Source organism: Lampris incognitus, chromosome 6 (assembly GCF_029633865.1).
Source record: "Lampris incognitus isolate fLamInc1 chromosome 6, fLamInc1.hap2, whole genome shotgun sequence".
In the NCBI taxonomy this organism is placed as follows: Eukaryota; Metazoa; Chordata; class Actinopteri; order Lampriformes; family Lampridae; genus Lampris; species Lampris incognitus.
The window spans coordinates 18,732,506-18,757,971 of NC_079216.1; the positions used below are offsets into that span (position 1 = coordinate 18,732,506).

At 42.1% G+C, this 25,466-nt stretch overlaps 1 protein-coding gene across 1 annotated transcript in view; it reads left to right on the top strand.

The window, feature by feature from the left end:
- LOC130114477 (leucine-rich repeat-containing G-protein coupled receptor 5-like) overlaps positions 1 to 25,466 on the top strand; it is a 39,190-nt gene that overhangs the window by 10,874 nt on the left and 2,850 nt on the right. Inside the window, exons 3-14 of the mRNA XM_056282356.1 lie at positions 2,139 to 2,210; positions 2,754 to 2,825; positions 5,324 to 5,539; positions 6,294 to 6,365; positions 12,733 to 12,801; positions 13,338 to 13,409; positions 13,728 to 13,799; positions 15,161 to 15,229; positions 17,328 to 17,399; positions 19,340 to 19,405; positions 19,542 to 19,613; positions 20,090 to 20,215. Of these exons, the coding sequence (XP_056138331.1) occupies positions 2,139 to 2,210; positions 2,754 to 2,825; positions 5,324 to 5,539; positions 6,294 to 6,365; positions 12,733 to 12,801; positions 13,338 to 13,409; positions 13,728 to 13,799; positions 15,161 to 15,229; positions 17,328 to 17,399; positions 19,340 to 19,405; positions 19,542 to 19,613; positions 20,090 to 20,215 (1,050 nt within the window). The remainder of the gene's footprint in view (positions 1 to 2,138; positions 2,211 to 2,753; positions 2,826 to 5,323; positions 5,540 to 6,293; positions 6,366 to 12,732; positions 12,802 to 13,337; positions 13,410 to 13,727; positions 13,800 to 15,160; positions 15,230 to 17,327; positions 17,400 to 19,339; positions 19,406 to 19,541; positions 19,614 to 20,089; positions 20,216 to 25,466) is intronic.

Sequence of the window (25,466 nt, forward strand, 5' to 3'; positions counted from 1 at the left end):
TACCCGTGGTTATCCCGAGGGAAGACGTTACAGCGGCTGTTCGAGCTGCGCAATGAAGTGAGGGAATTTCTGTCGGAGCACACGCACCCCCTTGTGGCTATGTTCGACGACGCTGACTGGGTAGCTCGGCTGGGATACCTCTCCGATATTTTCAGCAAACTCAACCAGCTGAATCTCTCTCTTCAAGGTAAAGACACACATGCTCCTAGCTTGTATGACAAAGTATGTGGATTCATGGAGAAGATCAAGCTCTGGCAGAGCAAATGTGACGATGGGGATATAAGTTGTTTCCTGCAGCTGGACACACACATTGCCACTGGTGAATGTGACAGAGCTACAATTGTGAAAATAATACACACACATTTATCCAAGCTCAAGAATAAGTTCAACTCCTACTTCCCTGATATTGTCAACAAGTCTTCCAAACTGGACTGGGTGCGTAATCCATTTGTGACGGACATTAACAGCAGCATTCCCGACAGACTGCAAGAAAGCCTCATAGATGTGTCCTCAGATACTAGGAGCCTGAAGATGAGGTACTCAAGCACATCACTGATACAGTTCTGGTGTGTTGTGGAGAAGCAGTATCCTGAATTGGGGAAACATACCCTGAATGAACTGTTGTCCTTTTGATCCACATACCTGTGTGAGGTGACATTCTCCGCCATGACCCACATCAAAACTAAACGCAGGAACAGGCTCAACTTGGAGAATAGCCTGGTCACAGCTGTTGCAACAATCTTCCCCAAACGCACAAAACTGAAGAGTGAGAAACGGGCTCAAGTGTCCCATTGAATGTCACATTAATTGGTGAGTTTGAGCCTTACTTTTTTTTTAAAGTCTATAAACAATGGCTATTGTAAGTAATATGATTAGTTATGATTGAATGTGATTAAAGTGTCACATTAATTGGGGAGATTGAGTCTTATATTTTTATAAAAAGGTATAATTAAATTAATGATATATAGACTACATAAAATAATGTATATGTATATATAAATTATATACATTAATGATATATCCTGGTGATCACCACAATTGATTGCAAGTAGGGGGGTACTTTAGGTTGGTTTAAAGTGCTTTGGGGGTACAGTACTCAAAAAAGGTTGGGAACCACTGCCTTACCCTAACTTCATTCTAATCCTAACTCTAACCTTAACCCTAAACCCAAGTCCTAACACCCAAATAGCCCCTTAAAGAGATACGAACCGGCCAAAAAGTCCTCACTCTCATGGTTTAAAAACTCAAATTGGTCCTCACAAATATAGAACTATAAAACATACATACACATACATGCCTACCATTTCCCTATGTATATGCAAACCCATTTCCAGTGCATTACTGACCAGTGGCCCTAGAGACAATAGAAAGGCCTCGTGTCTGGAGGAGCCATCACGAAAGTCAAATGCCACAGATTTGATCCCCCACAACAGCCACCCATCTTGCACAAGTGTCTTTGAATAAACACTGAACACTTTACCTGCTTATAGTAACCCCAGCAGGGAATTCATATAACATAAACATTTACATACTCACCCCTGAACGCACTGGCATTTTAGGGACATGTCGTGGCCCCTGAGACGTCTGCGTGGCGCCCAGTAGCAATGGCTCCCGTGCCGGGGGCGAACCGCAGGATTGATTTAAGACAGGCAGCCCTGTAAATACAGGGTAAGACAAAAATATAATAGAGAAAACAAAAGTGCCAGAGCAGATGAATAAAACTCGGGGATCAGTTCAGTTCAAGAGATGAGCTAACAAATTGGTGGAGAGAGCCAGACGCACTAAACATGTTAAAATTAGACTCCGTCCTCATGCACGTCTCTCTGGTGTGCCTGGTGTTTGGATTCAGGATATTGAAAACCGGCAACAACGGGAGAAGGTTATTAGCTACCAGGCAGGGCAAACTTGTAATTGTGCGCTGTTGGCTCTCTGCTGACAAAACAGTAGATTAATTCAGCGGGCACTCAGAGCAGATGTGTTTATGCAATCAAGACGGGTGGTTACACACAGTAGCACACTGCCAAACACACAGAGAGCAGCCTCACAGGGGTTATAGTTCTGTGTCTTCTGTTCAGAACATTTGGTTTTACCTTTATTAAAAATCTATCAATGCTTTTTCTCGCTTTCGTCCGCTCTAGCCAACTGGCAGGAAACGCCTTGACTGACGTGCCTGCAGAGACTTTCGCAGGACTTGTAAATCTAAAAGTCTTGTAAGTGATCTGGTATTCTTGCTCACGCATCCATACAAATTCACCCAATTTAAAGTACAACTTTTGTGATTTCTTAAGCATTTTACAATGGCTCACATTGTATTTAGCAAGCTTTGCATTAAGCAATGGGCACGTTTTAGTGATATATTAGTACTCGCCTCAGTACATCATGTATTTCCAAGGTTGTAACAATACTACAGCAGTACAGGTTGCAACACTTGATAAAAGTGTTACTCATCAATATGCCAATAATTGCTGTTTCTTTGATAGAAATCATGCTATGTATCATCCAGTAGCGTGATGGTTACCAATAGTTGAGAAAAGACGTTCTGAATTATTTCCCTACTCAAATAATTCAGTCTTTTATGGAGGCATTCAGATGGTACTTTTACGTTCATATTCAGTCTAATGTGCCAATGTGAACTGTTGTTTCTCTATCAGAAGTCTGTTGTAATAACTACAAAAACCATTAAAGGGGATATTTTCCCAGTTGCTTTGCTAATTTCAGAGTCCTGATGGTTCACCACGTCTCTTCTCATTCAGAATGCTACAGAACAACCATCTGAGTCAGGCTCCCTCTGCAGCCCTGCAGGAACTAAAGAGCCTACAGTCGCTGTGAGTACCCCTCTGCTAAACTAGGTTAAGGACGCCCAGCTGTGGGCTGCACAACGTGAACGTTGCAGGGAAAGGTCTTCTCGGGCTTGACGTCGACCTTACTGTGTGGTTCTCTGGTTTCCACCTACAGTCCAAAAACCATGCAGATCAGATAAACTAGAGACTATAAAATCTCAACTGATGTGAAAATACCTACACATCATGTATCTAATGCCAGAGAGGCTCTCCCTGTGACTGGGAATTGGACTGAATGGATATAGAGAATGAATGAATGAATGAATGAATGAATGAATGAATGAATGAATGAAAGAACAACACCTGACTCTCCAGTGATCTCACTGCAGTATAATAGCCCGTGCATTAACCAATGGAAAAGTACCATTAAGTACTACACACAGTAATATCCGAATAATATAGCAAGTAATAATGCCCTGAAGGTCCCTGATAGTTGATATTTTATGTTTCTCGGTGTAACAACTCGATGGAATGCAGTTTACAAGCATCACGGTTTTTGCTAACATTGCAGTGTAGTAAAGAATATGGAAACCAAGAGTTTGATACTGGGAAACTAAACTAACCCTGCCTGCCTGTCCTCTTTCCCAGCTGTCTCTAATAACATTGCCTGTGGAAAAAAAGAGTCTGCCTTCATTTAAGAATTTATACATTTGACTTGATGATAGACAGACCATATGTGACATTAAGCTATATTTTCATTTTAATGTTGTGCAGTAACTCTGGTTTATTTTCCCACTGTTTGGAAGTATTGTTCCCAAGGGGCAAGTAAAAACTCCTGTGGTAAAGTAGTTTCGAGCAGCAGAAATCAAGCTTATTTTTCAGCGTCGTTTGTTTTAAATTGTGCATACAGGTGCTAACATTTTATGCAAACTAAATGGCTAACTTTGCCAAATGCCCCTTACCGGCCACACAAACATCCATTTCTCAGTGGCGTCCATGTTTCTCCCATTTTCTCCAAGCTCGACTACTAGAACACACACACAGAATATAATTATGATTTACCAGTTAAGAGTTCCCAAACTTTGGACTTGGAATGGAATGCGGTTTATACTCTCGCCCTAAATTAGCCCCCTGTCTTGGGGAAGCCCAATGAAACTTCCTTACTGTAAAAAGAACTGCAATGTTAGCAACAAAAAAGACATGCATGTTAGGGTTAATACTTGTGTCTGTGCCCCTGACCAAGGCATGGCAAGAAGAACTGGAGTTGGTCCCCAGGCGCTGCGTGGCAGTTGCCCACTGCTCCTAGTATAGGGTGGGTTAAATGCAGGGAGGGATTTCGTTGCATGTATACACAATGCCAAATAAAGTGTCTTTTTTCTCAGCTTGAGAGGGTAGTTAGTCCTCATCAGGATAGGAGTATAAGAGTACTTGCAGACACACAGGCACACACACACACTTACAAATACACATACATATACATACACACACAAAAACCCCATACAGCTTTAGCTGTGCATTTTTTGCAGGCTGTCAGGGGCTTACTGAAGGCCCGCTTGTATCCTCTAATCCATAAAGGCCTCAACACACACATTTACATACTTTCTCTCTCTCTCTCGCTCGCTGTCTCTCACACACACACACACACACACACACACACACACACACACACACACACACACACATGCATCTACACGATGTATCAGTTGAAAAACAAGTGGTCCTTACATTGAGCCTTGTGGCACCTCAGACCATGTTTATATAATCTGCTGTCGTTAGCATTTCAATTACTTTTTTCTGCTAATGTCTCGTCCCAGAATAAACAGCGTTCATTGATGTTTAGGTATGCCAATCTCATTTGCCATTTCACACATTGTAAATGTGTGTGTGTGTGTGTGTGTGTGTGCGTGTGTGTGTGTGTGTGTGTGTGCGCATGTGCATGTGCATGTGGGGGAGTGGGGGGGGCACGTGCAAGATGCCTGCTTGTGGTTTTGCCAGGACCCTTTGTTAGCCAGCTATGGCCCTTAAGTGCACATCAACACCATAAATTACTACCATACACCAAAAGAATGCATAGACCTCCCTGACTGACGCGACAATGAATGAACAAGAGGATTGAGCTGCATGGTGCTGTGGTATTCTACATTAATACAATCTGGCCAAACCAAGATTATGCGTAAATATGTTGTAAAATATGTCCATCTTGATGAGACGCTGTCACACTGAGTCCTAACATGTAACATGTTTCTCCTAAAACAATAGACAAAAGAATAAAACAGTGCATATGTGAAATCATTTTACTTGTCTCAGTTTGTCCCAAAAGTTCAAGTCAGTTCCTTTAACCTTGGCAGTGTTAGTGTAACACTCTTGTTATTGAGCTTCACTGGGAATAGAGCCCCGAACCCTGGCAGGGCTAGATTCTACCCATGGAGCCAAAGAGGACCACACTGTTATTCTCATTTCTAACCTAGATTTTGTACACATCTTAAATCCACTACTATTAAAATGATCCGATTAAACGTTTCTTTGCTCTCTGCTCCTGCCAGGCATCTGGATGCCAACTTCATCACTTATTTGCCTGCAGCCTCCTTTAAGGGACTCCCATCCTTGCGTCACCTGTGGCTGGATGACAACGCCCTTACAGAGGTGCCTGTCCTCGCTCTTGCCAGCCTGCCAAAGCTTCAGGCTCTGACCCTCGCCCTCAACAAGATCACCCACATCCCGGACAGAGCGTTTGAGTCCCTCAGACACCTCGTGGTGCTGTGAGTAAACATTCTCGACTTCAGAGATGACCGAGTGCCCGGCTGAAATGTTAGCAATGGTATGCTATTATAGGAAGAAAACCAATCTGCTCATGAAAGGGAGCGCAAAATGCTCTTTTCTTACCCTTGATAATGTTGTTTTATATTACACAACAGATGTTCACCACTGAGTTTAAGAACCCAAAGGTCCTGAGATTCCCTCAGCACACCATTTACATGTACAGGATCAATTATTTGTATCAAATGTCTGACAGAAGACCTTTATTTCCTATCTATCAATCTATCTATCTGTCTGTCTATCGATCTATCTATCTATCTGTCTGTCTGTGTCTGTCTGTCTGTCTGTCTGTGAGTCTATCTATCTATCTATCTATCTATCTATCTATCTATCTATCTATCTATCTATCTATCTATCTATCTATCTATCTATCTATCTATCTATCTATCTATCTATCTATCTATCTATCTATCTATCTATCTATCTATCTATCTATCTATCTATCTATCTATCTATCTAACAAAATGTCTGTCTGTCTGTCAATGTATGTTCTCTAAAGCACACGTGTGTTTGTGTGTGTGTGTGTGTGTGTGTGTGTGTGTGTGTGTGTGTGTGTGTGTGTGTGTGTGTGTGTGTGTGTGTGTGTGTGTGTGTGTGTGTGTGTGTGTGTGAGAGAACCTATTTACAGACAGCAGTCTATGAAATGTACACTTGCCTCGCTCTCCCATTAACCGTACCTGTCGCCCCCAAACCTAGGCATCTTCATGACAACCAGATCCATGCTTTGGGGAAGAGGTGTTTTGATGGTCTGCACAGCCTAGAGACTCTGTGAGTTGCCCTTTGACCTTAATGACAGCAGCAAAAGGTGATGCTAAGTGGAATGAGCAGACAGCAGCCACGTTTTGTTCGAGGAAGTAGGCCACATTTATAAAGGCAGTCACCTGAAATGTGTTGGTGAGCTCGTGAATGTCTCAGTTTGCACAAAGACAAGACTGCTTTTGCCGTCATTTCCTCTGTTTTCTCTCTTAAATGATCTATTATCATTCCATTTCTGTTTGAATTTTTACTGAATTTAAGAAAAAAATCTTTTTCAGGTATGCATTTTTTTTTTGTATAAGTTTGCATCTAAACTTTAAGATTTCAGAACTATTTCATGAACTTCACCGGGGTGGCTTTCCTCCCGAAATTGACATTTGGCATCTTGAAAGTGAGATGGATAAGAAATAATGTTGTAGATGGAAAAACAAAATGGGTGAGATAAGCTCAGAGACTGGGCAGGTGTGTTGCTCTCTCCAGCGAGCATGCATGGATACGTGCCCACAGAGGCACTTTGAATTTGGCTTTACAGGAAAACTCGCTGGGTTCGCCCCTAAGTGCCACCACCGCAGTTCAAAAGGCCCTTGGGCGGGCTCATCTGGTGGATCGCAGACTGTGTGGTCACGGCACAGACCTCTGACAATTACCCTCAATTTAGGACGCACATGTTTTCCTGGCTGTTTGGATGCGGTACCCCAAAAAGCCCCTTTTAGGCAGCGGGACGTCCCCCATAAGACAGAGAACCCTTATTTTTCTGCTGTTTAAGGTGGGGAGGGGGAGCGCAAATGCAGGATATTCAACTTTACATTGTTATATAGCATCACATGGGTTTCACATGCACATCCCACAAAGTCAGACTTCTTGCATATGCAAACTCACTTGGCTAGTGAAAAAGAATGTAGTTCTGATTCGGCGGTAATGACATTGAAATATCTGGCCCATGTTAGAAAGGAAATTATGGAGCAGATAACTGTTGATTTCTTAGTTTTCTTTTTTTAAATTCTGAAACTGGCATCAGAGGGGTATCTACACATGAAGGTACAGTGTGTGGGGGCTTTACACCATAATGCATCTGGCTGGCATTTATCTAGATTGGCCTATTACTACGTAGACCTATACAAGATAGATCCGCTTGCGGTCTCTTTGTTTCTTTGCAGACATACACACATGAAGAGGAAGGCCAAGTGTTGTATAGACGAACGCAGATGACTAATTCAATTTAATCAGGCTTCTTTCTGGGATGGTGACATCACTTTTCTGCATCCTGAGATATTTATTAGCAGAATTTACTTGCAGAAGAGTTATATTAATTTTGGAAACATAAGCGTAGTCTGAGGGTCATCATTTAACACCTAAATTTACTTTTGCAGAGGACATCTGTACATTTCTTTTGATATCATCCAGAGACTTTAAGTAACCCTCAGTCTTTTGAGAAGGGCCATTAGACATTGTCACAGGGGGGATTAATAAGGAATGTTTATTTCTTCTCATTTGTTTTCAGTGCTGTCAATCAATTAGTCAGGTAGGCTTTTATCAAATAGTGGATAAGTTATTTTGAACACAATTCATGACTTTGAATCAGCTATTTGTGTTAACTATGTGCCAGTATTATTATTATTATTAATATTATTATTATAATACAAATTTCCTTTAACTTCATGCCATAATACAACATTATAACTGGGCCGATTCCTTGGGCCTAGGGTTAGAATGAGGCAGAAGTCTATTTGATGGATAGTGCCTTTCTTAGGATATGAGATGTTCCAAGTAGTGCGATCTTCTGTAGTTCTTGTATTCTGATGTTACCCGGGATCCGTTGGGTGTATTTCTCCATCTCTTTTTTTACAAGTCCCAGGGCTCCTATCACTACTGGTATTGTTGTGGTTTTCCTTCCCCACATTCGTTCAATCTTGATTTCAAGGTCTTTATATTTCAACAGTTTTTTTCAGTTTTATTATTATTATTATTATTATTATTATTATCAAGAACTTTTGAAAATTAAATTTCAAAGTGGTGTAAAATTAAGGAACTAGTAAAATCAATTTTTTTAAAAATTAAATAATTAGATAAGTTAATATAACAACAACAACAACACTAATAATAATAATAATAATAATAATAATAATGATAATTTCCCAGTTACAGAGAGAGGGAAAAATAGAATAAATAATAAATAGATAAACAAATAAATAAATAACAGACAAGGCCAAAACAAAACTGATAAACAACACAGAAAGTCACAGAAAGTTGAAGCCGTTCATCTGGACACAACGTTTATTGAGAGAGAAACGCTTCGTCACTCATCTAAGGGACCTCTTCAGTCTTCTTCAGAAAGGCCTTGTTGTAATAGAAGACGGGATTTGAGAGGTTATACCGACTCGGAGCTCCTCAGATGAGGCCCGGGGCCCCGACAGCAAAGACCAGTCAGCTTTGGATATGTTTTCTCTCTATTCACAATCAGCCCCCCCACCCCCTTACTTGAACAAAGTTTCTTTTCGCAGATGTTTTATATTCCTTGAAGTACATCCACTGGATCAGACTCTTTCTATCAGTCGGTACAATGGGCTCCTGTGGAGCACAGTCCTGGAAGGATATTTGGTTTATGACTAACCGGTGCACTTTGTCAGGGCCGTCGCTAGCTGCTCATTCCCAGACATGGCGTGTTTACGAACAGGAAGTAGCAGTGTGTGAAATGGTCTGATTGGTGTGTGTTTTGGGGGGCGGTTAGAGTGACGAGAGAAGCTGGCTGAAACTCTGCAGCAAACCCTCTAAAAGTTTCAAGAAGACCAGAACAAAGGAGGGAGATTTATGACAGGAAGGTTCAGCTGATAAGCTTGTGAGAAGCTTGCCCAAAATTTATTCTCTGCTTGTCTGCAGGCTAAACACACACCATATGGCACAGCCATACTACCTCGACCAGAAATCAGTTCTAAGGTTTTACTAAGACCTTGCTCGACCTCCGAGCCACATCGCTGGTCCTTTATCCCATCCTGACTGAGCGAAGTCATCAGTAAGAGTAAGCCCAAAACCCAAAGGTGACCTGACAACGCCATCCTGACAGCTCTGCCTGTGGAAAGCTGATCTTCTGTTTTAAAAGACACTGCTTTTTAAGACGTTTTTTGCTGAAATAATTTTATATTATTTTACTTGACCCACTTCATCTTAGTTGTATGTGCCTGCCTTTTTACTTTATACCTTTAGTGGTGTTTTCAATTTCTGTTCAGCTTTTCTCATGTATTACACAGGCTTTTCTCATGTATTACACAGTAATGTTCTTACAGTAATGTAAGAACATTACTGTATGTTGTCTGTAAAGTTTTATTTCGAGCTTAGCTTGCTAACATTATTTTTAATTATTTTTATTATTACCATTATTATTATTTTATTATTATTATTTTTTTATTCTTATTAGTAGTAGCAGTCAGTATTAGTAGTAGTATTGGTAATGGTATTAGAATAATTTACATCACTATAATAATAGTAATACTTTTTAGAACAATATTTATTTGTATTGTTGTAAGCAAAATTTTCATCATGATCATTGCCATCATCTTTATTGTCATTAGTAGTAGCAGTAGAAGCAGTCACAAGCAGCAGTTGTAGTAGCAGAATTGGTAGTGGTATGTGTTAATTTCATTTGTAGTATTACAATAGTAATACTTTTTTATGATAATACATGTAAATATTATTGTAAGTATTAGTATAGCAAGCTATTTATCATTATCTTCATCATCATCATCATCATCATCATCTTTCCATGTGTAGATGTTCTTCCACAAGCTAACACTAATACAGCCATTAGCAAACCCTCACAACATATCTCCTCTATTGAAAACGTTAACTTTGACACATCTATCGTCGTGGTAGGTGATTTCAACCATATGAACCTATCTCCCGAACTCCCCAACTACAAGCAACAAGTCACTTGCCATAGCAGAGAAAACAAAATATTGGATCACTGCTACATCTCAATTCCGGATGTTTACCATATGTATGACGGCACGAACTTCCGTTTGGGGCAGCCTCACCCAGTACTGTCCATGCAGCGTCTTTGTCCACATCTGCGTCTGGGTTTGTGTCTTGGTCTGATGACTGGAAGAGCTGGCACTGGATCGGCTGGGGGAGCTTGTTCTGCTGCGTCCTGTGGGCCTGAGGACCGCGGCCCTGCCCGGAGCTGTCCACCAAGAGGAAACACTGGGGGCAGTCTGACAGGATGTGGGAGTGTGGCAGGCTAAGCTAACTGCTAGCCCATGCAGGCCGGCAGTTCCGACAGTCATCCTGGCTGACGTTTGCTCTCTTGGACAGTGATTTTTTTTTAAAATATATGTTGTATATATGTGTTTTTGTAGTAATTTGGAATATATTTAGTGCAGCTTACGACTCCCTCGATGAACTCACTGACACAGTGACGTCATGCATCAAGTTCTCCGAGGAAATGTGCATCCCTACAAAAACAATAACGTTCTATGGAGAAAAAAAACCTCTTTCTTCGAAGAATTACACCTCCCACACAAAAAAAGGAACTGGATGCACAAAAATGGAGACAGGGATCAATACAGTCAAGCCAAATATAAGTTGTGTGTTGCAACACACAACTTATATTTGGAACAACAATTCTCATCCAATAACTCCAGATCAATATGGAAAAAAACTTAAGGACATGGCAGACTGCAAAAAATAAACCTGCTCCCCTCCAGATAATGACCCTAACCTCCCAGATGAATTAAATGAGTTTTATGCAAGGTTTGAAAAACCTGTTCTGCCAGCCATCCCCCTATTCCCACTCCAATATCACCCTTATGCATCCAGGAGGATGAGGTGAGAGCTACATTCAAGAAGCTGAACATCAGGAAAGTAGCAGGGCCAGATGGGATCGCTTTGCTGAGCTACTGTGCGGATCAGCTGGCCCCAGTATTTACCACCATATTTAATGCTTCTCTACGCCAATGTACAGTCCCCACAGTGCTTCAAACTCTACAATCTTTCCAGTGCCAAAGTCCTCAAAGATCAACTGCCTCAATGACTTCAGACCAGTTGCTCTAACATCTGCGGCCATGAAACCATTTGAGCGCATCATTCTGTCATACTTGAAATGCTGCACCTCCCCAATGATGGATCCATATCAATTTGCCTATCAAGCCAACCGGTCTGTTGAGGATGCAGTTAGCATAGCCCTCCACCATGTCCTGCAACACCTGGAATCACAAAACACCTACACACCCATCCTGTTCATAGACTTTAGTTTTACCTTTAACTCCATCAACCGACTCAAACTCTTTACCATACTCTTGGACATGAACATTGACCCAGCCATGTGCCACTGGATTCCTGTGGAACAGACTACAAAGGGTGAAGGTTAATAACCTAACCTCACACCCTTTTACCCTCAGTACAGGAGCTCCTCAGGGCTGTGTTCTCTCCCCTTGGCTCTTCTCACTTTACACCATTCACTCAACATCTATGGACAGTTCTGTGAAAATAATAAAATGCGTAGATGACACAACCATTGTAGGCCTCATCGCTAACAATGATGAAACCTAGTACCGCACTGAAGTAGACCAAGCTGTCACTTGTTGCACAAACAATGGCCTCCTGCTTAACACTGCTTAACACTGCCAAAACCCAGGAACTGAATCCTAAAATACCCATACAAATAGACGGAGATCCCATCACCACCATTGACTCTTTTACATTCCTCAGAACATACATCGGCAATAACCTGAAGTGGGAAGCTAACGCTGAACACAAAATTGCAAATGCTCAATGATTTTACTTCCTTAGGCAGCTCAAAAAATTTCGCATCAAGCATCAACTTCTCATTCTGTTCTACTCAGCCATCATCGAGTCCATCATCACATCTTCTATTACAGTATGGGATGGCAGCAGGACAGTCAAACATGGAAAAAACTGCAGCGGATTGTCAACACGGCATCCGAAATCATAGGCAACCCACTCCCCTCAGCTGAATCTCTACATACTCACCGGACTGTAAAGCGAGCAAAGAAGTTCATCTCTGACCCCTCACACCCTGATCATGACCTCTTCCAGCTCCTTTCCTGAGGGAGGCATTATAGGTCTCTATCCACTAAGACTAAACACTTCACAAACAGCTTTTTCCTCCTAGCTATCAAGACTCTGAATTCCTCCCTCTTGTCCCTTCCTCACACACCGCTGGCCTATGTATGCTTATGCATATGTATCATTCACCTATTGTATGTGGTTGTGTGTCATATGTTCTGTATCACTGTATTGTTTCATGATAATATGTCTGCTGTTGTCCATATATGTATTGTGCTGCAGAGATTTTACATATTGTACCGAAAACAAATTCCACTGGCCTTGGTCGTGTGGCTAATAATCAACCTATCTATCTATCTAGAGACCTGAGCTTCAACAGACTGGGCACCTTTCCGACAGCTATCAGAGACCTCCCCAGCCTCAGGGAACTGTGAGTCTTTAAAATATCTCACTCTCACACTTCAAATGAAAATACTTACTATATCTACTTCTGTTTCTCTGACTCATATCTCTTTAACCGTAAGTGCCACGTCAGTGTTTGCTGCATCTGTTGTCGGGTTTCTCATTGACTCTTGACGTCCTTAATCAGCATTGCTTGTAATGTTGATTATCTGGTACTTAAGGTCTAATCCACTTGTGGTAAGTCCCTCTGGATATGAGCATCAGCTAAACAATGCTTTTATAAGAGTAGAGTTACGGAAATTAAACATGTTTACAATGATGTTCACATGAATCACAAAAAGGGTAAATTAACTTTTGGCTCGGCAAATTTAGTGATGTTGAAAATCGAGTACATGAAGAGTTTTGTTCCCAAAGAAATGCCCACATATCATATCCTGAAATAAATAAATGAGAACACTGTGCCATCATTTACCAATGAGGTTATCAAATTCCTGATAGACAGATGCATCACAAACAAACCTTTGTGCCTTGGTTGCACCAAGTCTTTGAAACTTTACATTGCAGAAGTCTTGTCAGCAACAACATTGGAGCCATCCCAGACCAAGTCTTCACCGGGAACCCTTACCTGGAAACAATGTAGGTAGCTATGTGCACAACTCTGATCATTTACCAGGATTAGCTTGAATGTGTTTCACATTTCGCTGTTGTCAAACGGTGAGATGACATTGTTTTTAAAGAGGAAGAAAAGAAATGAAACTGAAACTTAAATGGCATGGAATTTTGATGCTTTAATTTGGGGGAAATTACAAAAACAAAACATGCATACACTCAAAAGCTATATGTTTTTTTTACTTTACTTTTACTTTTACTTAAGTTTTTTTTACCTGATAGCAGCCATTATGCATCATTTCACGGCTAGCGGGTGACAGCCATGCTATGATTGTTATCCTGCAGAAACATCCAGAACAATCCTGTTCAGTTCATCGGAGAGTCGGCCTTTCAGCAACTCACTCAGCTTCAGACGCTGTAAGTCACCCTTAAGTCTTCATCCGAGTAGTTTTACTGACCGCCTGTCATGGATGGTTAATCGTAAAATCTGGCTTCAACCAAAGTGGATGAGAAAGAAGGGCAAAAATCAGAAGACTGAACAAAGCCTAAGATGTATGTAGAGCATATATCAAGCACAATAAAATGCCTGGAGATTGTCTTTTGTGTGTAAAAAGTAATCATAAAATAGCCAACACTTGGAGAAGTGACGCCTGTACTGGTAAAATGAAGGCATGAAGGGGAACCTTACTGTGGCCAGTATCCCCCTGTATGTTTCTTACAAGTACAATGCCAAATGTGTGAACACCTTATAGTCAAATGCCACTATTTGCAGATATTAAATAGTTGTTTATGCTCTGTACTTAAAGATACCTGTCATGTCTTAATCCTTTACTTGACTAATTAGATATTTAGATATTTTGACATGTAGATACAGATGTGCACACACATGTTGTTACTCTGATTCGGAAGAATTAATATTTTTCATAATGAATCATGGATACCAGGTAACATTAATCTCTCTAGAATGGAAAGGTGGCATTTTGAAAACTGACCCATCATGTCACATCTTATAAACTTAAACTATGTTTTGTTTGTCTCGAGATGGAGTTTTCTTGTCTTGTGTAGACTTAGGTTAACATTTTATTGTGATTTAATATTCAAATAAACTCAAAAATCTATCTTTAAAAAAAATCATCCATCTATTATCCAAACCGCTTATCCAACGTAGGGTCAAGGGATGCTGGAGCCTATCCCAGCTGCCACTGAGCGGCAGGTGGGGAGACACCCTGGACAGGCTGCCAGTCCATCACAGGGCCCACACACACACACACACACACACACACACACACACACACACACACACACACACACACACATATTCACACCTAGGGACAATTTAGTATGGCCGCTCACCTGACCTACATGTCTTTGGACTGTGGGAGGAAACCAGAGCACCCAGAGGAAACCCACGCAGACATGGGGAGAACATACAAACTCCACACAGAGGACAATCCAGGATGACCCCAAGGTTGGACTACCCTGGGGCTCGAACCCAGGACCTTCTTGTTGTGAGGGGACCGCGCTAACCACTATGCCACAAGAAAAATGGGAGAAAAAAACGCTTCTTTGCACCCTATGCATTGCCTTTGTGCACTGCCTCTTGACATCTATGTCCTGTTAGACTTGAACGTAGTTTTTTGGCACTTACTTGCGTTGTTGTCTCCTGACTAGATCCTTGCTTGTGTCATATTAACTCTCAGGTGTATGTCACTTTGGATTAAAGTGTTAAAAAAAAGACAACTTTTGAATATTTTGTGTCTTCTTCATTCTGCTGGTAGATCTCTGAGTGGAGCTGCGGACATCTCAGCACTCCCAGACTTGACTGGAACAAACCAGCTGGAGAGTCTGTAAGTCCTTTGGTTGGCTATGTTAGGGACCAAACCCAGACCCCGGCAGCCAACCTCTCCTCATTCACATGTCAGCCTTTATGTCTTCATGTAAATGTGCCTCAATACTGCAACGCCTCAATTCAGTGCTATCAGACGATGAAGCTAACGTTTCACCATGGGTGAGTCCAGGAGTAATGGACCCCGCTAGTCTTGGCAGTGTTGGTGCCAAGTTCTACTTAATGAACTTTACAGGAGGAACCGTTCCCCAAATTATCAGTCTAAGTGTCATGCTCTTCCTATTCCCCTACACAGGGAATGGAAACCCCAAACCTGGTACTGTTAGTGCCACGGTCTTTCTATTCTACTATTATTGAGTCTACTGAGCGAGACAGGACCATGTGGTCCTTGTAGTAGAATACGTAGAAACTCAGCAATAGAAGCTCTCAAGCGACCGTTCTCCCCATCTCTGACCGGTGGTTTTTGTGACACCCTGCTGAGAGGAACTGTCACTGTCTACGAAAGGGTTTTATTAGTGTTGGTTTCAATGTTGGGTTTTAGTGTCCAATGGTCTAAATGCTGTTCACCAAGGTCTCTTGATCTGGAACCTTTGTCCTAAAACCTAGGGGTAGTTTTTTGACCCCGAACTTAATTTTGACAAACGAGTCAAAAGGGCCGTTCAATCTTGTTTTAGTCAGTTGTGAAGCCTCAACACAATAAAGTCTATTTTATTTTCATCACATGTTGACCTGAAGGAAGTAATCCATGCCCTCATGTCTACTCATCCAGACTACTGCAACTCACTTAGGTCATAAATCTCTATATCATCTACAGCTTCTGTGAAATGCAGCAGCAAGTCTATTAACTGCTTTCAAATGACACCTGAAACAGAGAGTCAAATATAGATTCTCTGTTCACACAGATAAAGCAAAGACAGCATGAATAATGTGAAGATAATTTGGTGATATCATCAGGAGGTTTGCTTAAATGGTGGCTACCGAGCTAACATTATCGTGCTAACTTTAGCACAGTAGCATCTTACCCAGTAAATGTACGCTCGAGCATGGTATCAATCTAGTATGTTTGAAGTTGACAAAACAGCAAGGCGACATTTTCCAAAGTGAACCTATGGATCTTCATGGGATCCATGACCAAGTCCCTCTGTCCCCTAAGGACTCTGAGAGGGAGGGACTTTCTAGTAGCTGAGCTTTAAGCCTATTGATTCATTTGAGTTGAACATTTTTCAGCCCCTTTCATTTCTCATGTCTTGGGGCGAACCAGCACCAAGTTGTGTTATATCGTCTCTTTCCACTGACTTTTCTGTGCCAATGTTTGGCGTCACGTTTGGGGTGAACGCACCAGAAAAGAAGGGAGCACATCACTCCTATTTTAGCATCTTCACATCTGCTGCCGCTTCATTGTTGGATCAATTTCAAAATGTTATTGATAACTTTAAAGGCTCGGCTGGGGCTGGCCTCCAGCTATGTTAATGACCCTATAACTCCCTACGAGCAAAAAAAAAAAAGCAGCCTGTGATCTTCAGACGGAGCCCTGCACACTGTCCCCAAGTCCAGATTAAAACCAAAGGGCGACGGTGTTTTCTCTGTCAGGGCCCCAAAGCTCTGGAGCGATTGCCCAGAGATAAGACTGGTAAACTCAGCGGCGTCTTTTAAATCTCTTCTATAATCCCACTTTTATGGAAAAGCTTTTATTCACCGATATAGTCAGTAGCTCTGTCGCCCTGGTGTTCTTAACACTTATTTGTCAAATTTGCTCACATTCCCCATCGTTTGCTTGTCTGTATTCAATTTTTACCCTTATGGAAAAGCACCTTTTTGTTTTGAAACGTGCAATATAAATAAGGTTTATTGTCATTATTATTATTAGTATTATTGTTAATGTTATTACAAGATTTCAAAGAATCTCCTGAGTATTGTTTTCCATGGGGAGTTTCATGGGCTCGTTTTCTCGAGCAAATTTCTCCCGAAAATCCGTTTGTTTTGTTTTTGTTTTTTTTGGTACTTCTAGATGAAATAAAGGTTTAATGAAATTTTAAAAGAGATTACAAAGTTGTAGCTGGGAACTGTTATCTTACTGATGAAGAAATGTCTTCATCCAGCACCATCACAGGTACCTGCATTACAAGCATCCCCAGCACCTTCTGTGAGAACCTACCCAACCTCCAGCATCTGTGAGTGTCCATCTGTCCACTGTACTCTTGTTTTATTTGAGCTGAATGGACTTTAGTGTCTCTCAATCCCCCCCCCCCACCGTTTTCATAATTTTTACTGAATCAGAATGAGTTTTAGTTGCGGTTCAAGTTTTCACACCTCAGAAATACAAACCCCAATTCCAATGAAGTGGGGACGTTGTGTAAAACGTAAATAAAAACAGAATACAATGATTTGCCAATCCTTTTCCACCTATACTCAATTGAATACACTACAAAGACAAGATATTTAATGTTTAAACTGATAAACTTTATTGTTTTTTTTGCAAATATTCACTCATTTTGAATTTGATGCCTGCAACACATTCCAAAAAAGCTGGGACAGGGGCATGTTCACCAATGTGTTACATCACCTTTCCTTTTAACAACACTCAATAAGCGTTTGGGAACTGAGGACACTAATTGTTGAAGCTTTGTAGGTGGAATTCTTTCCCTTTCTTGCTTGATGTACGACTTCAGTTGCTCAACAGTCCGGGGTCTCCGTTGTCGTATTTTGTGCTTCATAATGCGCCACACATTTTCAATGGGAGACAGATCTGGACTGCAGGCAGGCCAGTCTAGTACCCGCACTCTTTTACTACGAAGCCATGCTGTTATAACATATGCAGAATGTGGCTTGGCATTGTCTTGCTGAAATAAGCGGGGATGTCCCTGAAAAAGACGTCGCTTGGATGGCAGTATATGTTGCTCCAAACCTGTATGTACCTTTCAGCATTAATGCTGCCTTCACAGATGTGCAAGTTACCCATGATGCCATGGGCACTAACACACCTCCATACCATCACAGATGCTGGCTTTTGAACTTTGCGCTGATAACAATCTGGATGGTCCTTTTCCTCTTTAGCCCGGAGGACACGACGTCCATGATTTCCAAAATCAATTTGAAATGTGGACTCGTCAGACCACAGCACACTTTTCCACTTTGCGTCAGTCCATCTCAGATGAGCTCAGGCCCAGAGAAGCCGGTGGCGTTTCTGGGTGTTGTTGATATATGGCTTTCGCTTTGCATGGGAGAGTTTTAACTTGCACTTGTAGATGTAGCGACGAACTGTGTTAACTGACGATGGTTTTCCCATGTGTTCCTGAGCCCACGTGGTAATATCCTTTACAGGATGATGTGGGTTTTTACTGCAGTGCCGCCTGAGGGATCGAAGGTCACGGGCATTCAAGTGTTGGTTTTCGGCCTTGCCGCTTACGTGCAGAGATTTCTCCGGATTCTCTGAATCTTTTTATGATATTTTGGACTGTAGATGACGAAATCCCTAAATTCCTTGCAGTTGTACGTTGAGAAATGTTGTTCTTAAACTGTTGGACTATTTGCTCACGCAGTTGTTCACAAAGTGGTGAACCTCGCCCCATCCTTGCTTGTGAACGACTGAGCCTTTCGGGGATGCTCCTTTTATACCCAATCGTGACACTCACCTGTTTCCAATTAACCTGTTCACCTGTGGAATGTTCCAAACAGGTGTTTTTTGAGCATTCCTCAACTTTCCCAGTCTTTTGTTGCCCCTGTCTCAGCTTCTTTGGAACGTGTTGCAGGCATCAAATTCAAAATGAGTGAATATTTGCAACAAACAATAAAGTTGATCAGTTTGAACATTAAGTATCTTGTCTTTGTAGTGTATTCAACTGAATATAGGTCGAAAAGGATTTGCAAATCATTGTATTCTGTTTTTATTCATGTTTTACACAACGTCCCAACTTCATTGGAATTGGGGTTTGTAGGACTTTATGTCAGAGAAGGTTGAATCAGGTCATCTGGATATGACCTTTATTGACAGACACGTTTCATCACTCCACTAAGTGACCTCTTCAGTCTGGGAGGACTTTATGTGCTGCTCACACATTTTTTAAGAGCACATCTGGACCATGTCTAAGGTTTACCTGCTATCTGTCTATAGGGACCTGTCTCATAACCAGATTCAGAGTCTACCCAGCTTCAGCAGTTGCCAGAAGATTCGTAAAATGTAAACAACTATTATGTTTTTATTGTTTTACTTGTATGGCCTTTCAATATTTCATCATGTCTATTACATAGTTATCAATACCCCAGTCTTAACTGTCCAAATGTGAGACTCCTGTGTCTTCCTCTTCTCCTCTCAGAGATCTGGGTCATAACGCCATACATGAGGTCTGGAGCAGTACCTTCCCAGAGATGAGGGAACTCAGATCACTGTGAGTGATGAATCTGGATTACTGGATTGCGGAAAATGGGGTTGCTTTTGGGAAGAAGTGACAACAGGGTCAGGATCTGTCCGGTTGTAGGTTTCGTGTTGGTGTGACCTTGATGTGTTGTGAGGAGGTGTTGTAATCGTGGATGAAAGGTGGTATGAAGGATGGAGGAGGGGCTGGTTTATTATACAGTCTAATTTTGACAGAGCAATGATCAGAGACTTGCTCTGTGAAAAAAAATACCTGTATACAACCCTGTATACTGTTTGCTTATTTCTGTCATTGCTCTTCTTAATTTAAATTGTCCATTTGTCTTTTTTTTTGGCTCATATTTGTCCTGTGAAGACATTTGTGACCGCCATGATAGGGTTATTATTGCTGCTGTGCTCAGCATTACAGTATCTATATGTACGATGACAAACAATATGGCCGTAGTTGACTTGCAACCCTCTACTCCTTCCATCCAACATCTCCTCTAGAGACCTGACCTCCAACCACTTGTCCTCCCTCTCCTTGGAGGCTCTTCAGGGCCTCACCCATCTGAGACTGGCCGGGAACCCACATCTGAACGTCTCCCTGCCCCTTCACCTCCTCCCCAGACTCAGGTAAGGTGTGAGAGAAGGTGGCCGGGTGGCGGTTAGGGACTGTAGAGTAGATGGACCATCCTGTCATTGATAAAGCTCTTAAGGGGGCAGTATGCTTTTCAAACTAGAGACCAACAAAAACATGCATTTGTGTTGTGTTTGTGTGGTGCAGTGTGTTCAGGCACCTGGTGCGAACAGCCCACCAAGTCACAAGCTGTTAGTAGACCTCCCCCATCTGTAGTTGGTCCCAACATCACATGGTTGGATGCTTCACAGTTGGTTGGCGGGGCACAGAGCTGGGTACAGTCTGTACTCAGACTGGCTTCATCACTAGGACTCCCTGTTTATATGCCACTCCACCCGGATGATGCCACCTTAACCATTTCTGAAATGATCCCCCCCCCTTTTCTCCCCAATTGCACTTGGCCAGTTACCCCACTCTCCGAGCCATCCCAGTTGCTGCTCCACCCCCTCTGCCAACCCAGGGAGGGCTGCAGACTACCACATGCCTCCTCCGATACATGTGGACTCACCAGCCGCTTCTTTTCACCTGACAGTGAGGAGTTTTGCCAGGGGGACGTAGCGTGGGGGAGGATTAAGATTGATTGAGATTGATTTTATTTCGAACATGCTAAAATAACAAATAAAATACACAGGCAGGAATACAAGAACAAATGGAAATAATAGTGAACATATTTTGCAAACTCTGTAATAACACAAGTAATACATGTTCGAAAAGGGCGTAGGATGAAGTAAAGAACTTTTCTGGTCCTACCCCTTTCTTATACTTTATCAATAAACCAAACCAAAACAAAACTTTCAAGACAAAACAAAAGTGGAAAAAAGAAAAGAAATGCCAATGCATAGAGATCAAAATAAAACGGCACAAGTCAAACAAGGCACCGTACACGTCATGTATCATGTCATGTTATTCCAGTCCACCTCTTTGTTCATCCATCCTATATCTGTTCAATATGTTGTTTTTAAAGAGTTGTTTAAGCTTACTTATTGATATACACATCTTCATTTATTTTTTACAGTTGTTCCACAGATTGACTCCTTTGATTGATATACAATGACGTTTTGCATTTGTCCTCACTAGTTGTTTTTTGAATATACATATTCCTCTGAGATCATGTTTACTTTCCCTCCTTCGGAACAACTTTCGACCACTGTTTGGTAACTGCTGATTTTTTACTCTGTACATGATTTGAATTGTTTAGAAGTCAACCAAATCCTTAAATTTTAGTGCTTTCGGTTTGATAAAGAGTGGGTTTGTAAGCTCTCTGTAAGTGGTTTTGTTTACAATTCTTATGGCTCTCTTTTGAAGGATGAAAATTGGATCTGTGTTTGTTTTATAAGTGTTCCCCCACACTTCCACACAGTAGGTGATGTATGGAAGTATGAAGGAGCAGTACAAGGTGTATAGTGCTGGTTGATGCAGGAGATCTTGGGCTTTATAGAATATTGCAATTGACTTTGATATTTTTGTTTTAATATACTTTATATGTGGTTTCCAACATAATTTATTGTCTATTATTACTCCAAGAAATTCCGACACTTTTTCGATTTCTACATCATTTATCATGAGCTTCTTGTTTGAGTTTGTTGACCAATTCCCAAATATTATGAATTTCGTTTTGCTTAGATTTAGTGTTAGTTTATTTGAATCAAACCAATTCTTTAGTTTCTTCCATTTATTTTCTACTGTATCCAATAGTTGTTCCAAGTTGTCCTCACTGCAAAGTAGGTTTGTGTCATCTGCAAATAAATGTATTTTTAGTGCTTTTGAAACCTCACATATATTATTAATGTACAAAATAAACAACAATGGCCCCAACACTGAGCCTTGAGGAACTCCACACTTAACCATCATTAATTGTGATTTATAATTATTAATTTGCACATACTGGTTCCTATTATTTAGGTAACTGGATAGCCAAGAAACAGCTACTCCTCTGATTCCATATTTTTGTAGTTTTATTAATAATAAGTCATGGTCAACTGTATCAAATGCTTTTTTTTTTTAGATCTAAGAATACTCCTACAGCATATTCTTTCTTTTCTATAGCAGTTGTTATCTCTTCCACAAAATAAATGAGTGCAGATGATGTAGTCCTATTTGGTCTAAATCCATATTGTTGTTCACACAGTACATTATGTTTTGTGATAAAGTCATCCAACCTTGAGTAGAATATTTTTTTCCAGTATTTTAGAGAATTGTGAAAGCAAAGAAACAGGTCTATAATTTGAGAGTGTGTGTCTATCACCAGCCTTATACTATATGGGTATGACTTTAGCTGTTTTCATTTTACATGGAAAAACACCAATTTCAGAGATTGATTGCATATATATGTAAGAGGTTTCACCACACACTCAATAATATCTTTAACTAGTGACATTTCAATACCATTGCAGTCTGTTGACTTCTTACTCTTAAATCTTTTGACAATGTCAGTAATTTCTTTTTCATCTGTTCCCTTTAAAAACAAAGATTCTTTTAGCTGTACATCTTTACTTGCCACGTCATTTCTACAGCCAGTGCTTGCAATCTCCCCCGCCAAACCAGGACCAACACCAAAAAAAAAAAAATTGAATTCATTAGCAATTAAGGCCATATCGTTGATAGTTTTATTATTTTTGGTTAGGAAGAAATTTGGGTATCCAGTTTTCCCCTTTTTATTTTTAATAATATCATTCAATACCATCCATGTATTTTTTATGTTATTTTTATTGCCCTAAAAATAAAAATAACATAAAATCACGCTATTCCCCCCAGTTCCCCCTCCGAACAGGCGCCCCGACCAACCAGAGGAGGCACTAGTGCAGCGACCAGGACACATACCCACATCCGGCTTCCCACCCACGGCCAATTGTGTCTGTAGGGATGGCTGACCAAGCCGGAGGTAACACGGGGATTCGAACCGGCGATCCCTGTGTTGGTAGGCAACGGAATAGACCACCACACCACCCGGACACCCTGAAATGAACATTTTAATGTTTACCCCCCCCCCCCAACTCTGGCCCTAAACACCACCCTTAACCCTAACCTTAACTCTAATCATAGTCCTACTATAACCCTTATCTTGATTTAGTGTTGACCCCGAGAACTGGGGGAACTCCCTCACCACCATGGAAAGATGAATACTTTTGAAGGAAGAGTTGTTGAACTGGTTTCTTCATCTTTATGATCGATCATGCAGATTTTAAAGACAACGAAATGAGCTCAATTTCCATAATAGCCAGCTCTGGTAGCAGCTGCCCCATACTCTCTCTGCCCCCCCCCCCCCCGGCAGCGTGGAGGGACGTAACCGAGAGGAAAGCGTTCATATCAAGTATACTGACGTCGGTGTTTGGGGAGATGATCACCGGTGGTTTTTTTTCTCGAAAAGGTTATCGGCGGTTTCGAGTTCCTGCCCGCCTTAGGCTCTCTAACCACTGACCTGATCCTTCACCAAGACCCCGGACACCTACAAGTGCCAGAGACGCTGTTCTGCAGCTGACCCTGACACCCTGACCCTTGACTTTCCTAATGAGGGAGGGCCATGGCCGGATTAACCCACCAGGGGGCCCCGGGGCACGCACGTCCATTGCCCCCCCCCTCTGCCCCGTCAGATAGGCTATGCAAACAATACTAAACATTGTTAAATGTAAAACTAAAAAAGCTATAAAAAAAACTGTAAAACTTAGGGCCCTGCATCCGTAGAGACTGTAGCTTGAGGCCCCGCATCAATAGAGACTTTGTAGCTTGGGGCCCTGCATCAGGAGAGACTGTAGCTTGGGGCCCCTGCATCAGTAGAGACTGTAGCTTGGGGCCCCTGCATCAATAGAGACTTTGTAGCTTGGAGCCCTACATCAGTAGAGACTGTAGCTTGGGGCCCCTGCATCAATAGAGACTTTGTAGCTTGGAGCCCTGCATCAGTAGAGACTGTAGCTTGGGGCCCCTGCATCAATAGAGACTTTGTAGCTTGGAGCCCTACATCAGTAGAGACTGTAACTTGGGGCCCCTGCATCAATAGAGACTTCGTAGCTTGGAGCCCTGCATCAGTAGAGACTGTAGCTTGGGGCCCCGCATCAATAGAGACTTTGTAGCTTGGAGCCCTGCATCAGTAGAGACTGTAGCTTGGGGCCCCTGCATCAATAGAGACTTTGTAGCTTGGAGCCCTACATCAGTAGAGACAGTAACTTGGGGCCCCGCATCAATAGAGACTTTGTAGCTTGGAGCCCTGCATCAGTAGAGACTGTAGCTTGGGGCCCCACATCAATAGAGACTTTGTAGCTTGGAGCCCTGCATCAGTAGAGACTGTAGCTTGGGGCCCCCGCATAAATAGAAACTAGCTTGGGCCCTGTATCGCGTCACAGGGTTGGAAACAAACATCCCTTGTAGGGTATAATTGGGGATCCCTACTATACGCAAACACAATACCCCTGACCTTTTGGGGGCCCTCGTGGTCCGGGGCCCCAGGGCACTCGCCCAGCATGCCCGGTCCATAATCCAGCCTTGGGGAGGGCAAGGCAAAAAGTTTTTTCTTTTCATTCAGGGGTTGATGGAGGACCAGGAGATATCAATGAACCATCACAAGAAGGAAGACTCGCCGTGTTCATTTATTGATCATTTCTGTCCCACATACTCAGCCTGTTATAAAAAAAAACCTCTGCCCACAGGGCGGCTGTGTGTGTTTTGTGTGTATTTGTGTTTTATTTTGGTTACCTATGTGAAAATCTCTCCAGTCGGCCTGGCGGTCTGTCCAGGGTGTCTCCCCATTTGCCGCCCAATGACTGCTGGGATAGGCTCCAGCATCCCCGTGACCCTGAGAGCAGGATAAGCGGTTTAGATAATGGATGGATGGAAGTCAAGTATCAAAAGACAAACTGTTTCAGGAGGAAGAAAATTGTGTTTATCTTCTCAGGGAAAGCCAGGAAAGTTGAAATTATGGGATGGAATTTTATTTTATCCCCCCCCCCCTTTTCTGTTTTCTCCCTAGTTGTACTTGGCCAGTTACCCCACTCTTCCAAGTTGTCCCGGTCGCTGCTCCACCCCCTCTGCCGGTCCGAGGAGGGCTGCAGACTACCACATGCCTCCTCCGATACATGTGGAGTCGCCAGCCACTTCTTTTCACCTGACAGCGAGGACTTCCGCCCGGGGGACATAGCGCGTGGGGGGATCACGCTATTCCCCCCAGTCCCCCCCCCCTCCAGAACAGGCGCCCCGACCGACCAGAGGAGGCGCTAGTGCAGTGACCAGGACACATACTCACATCTGGCTTCTCAC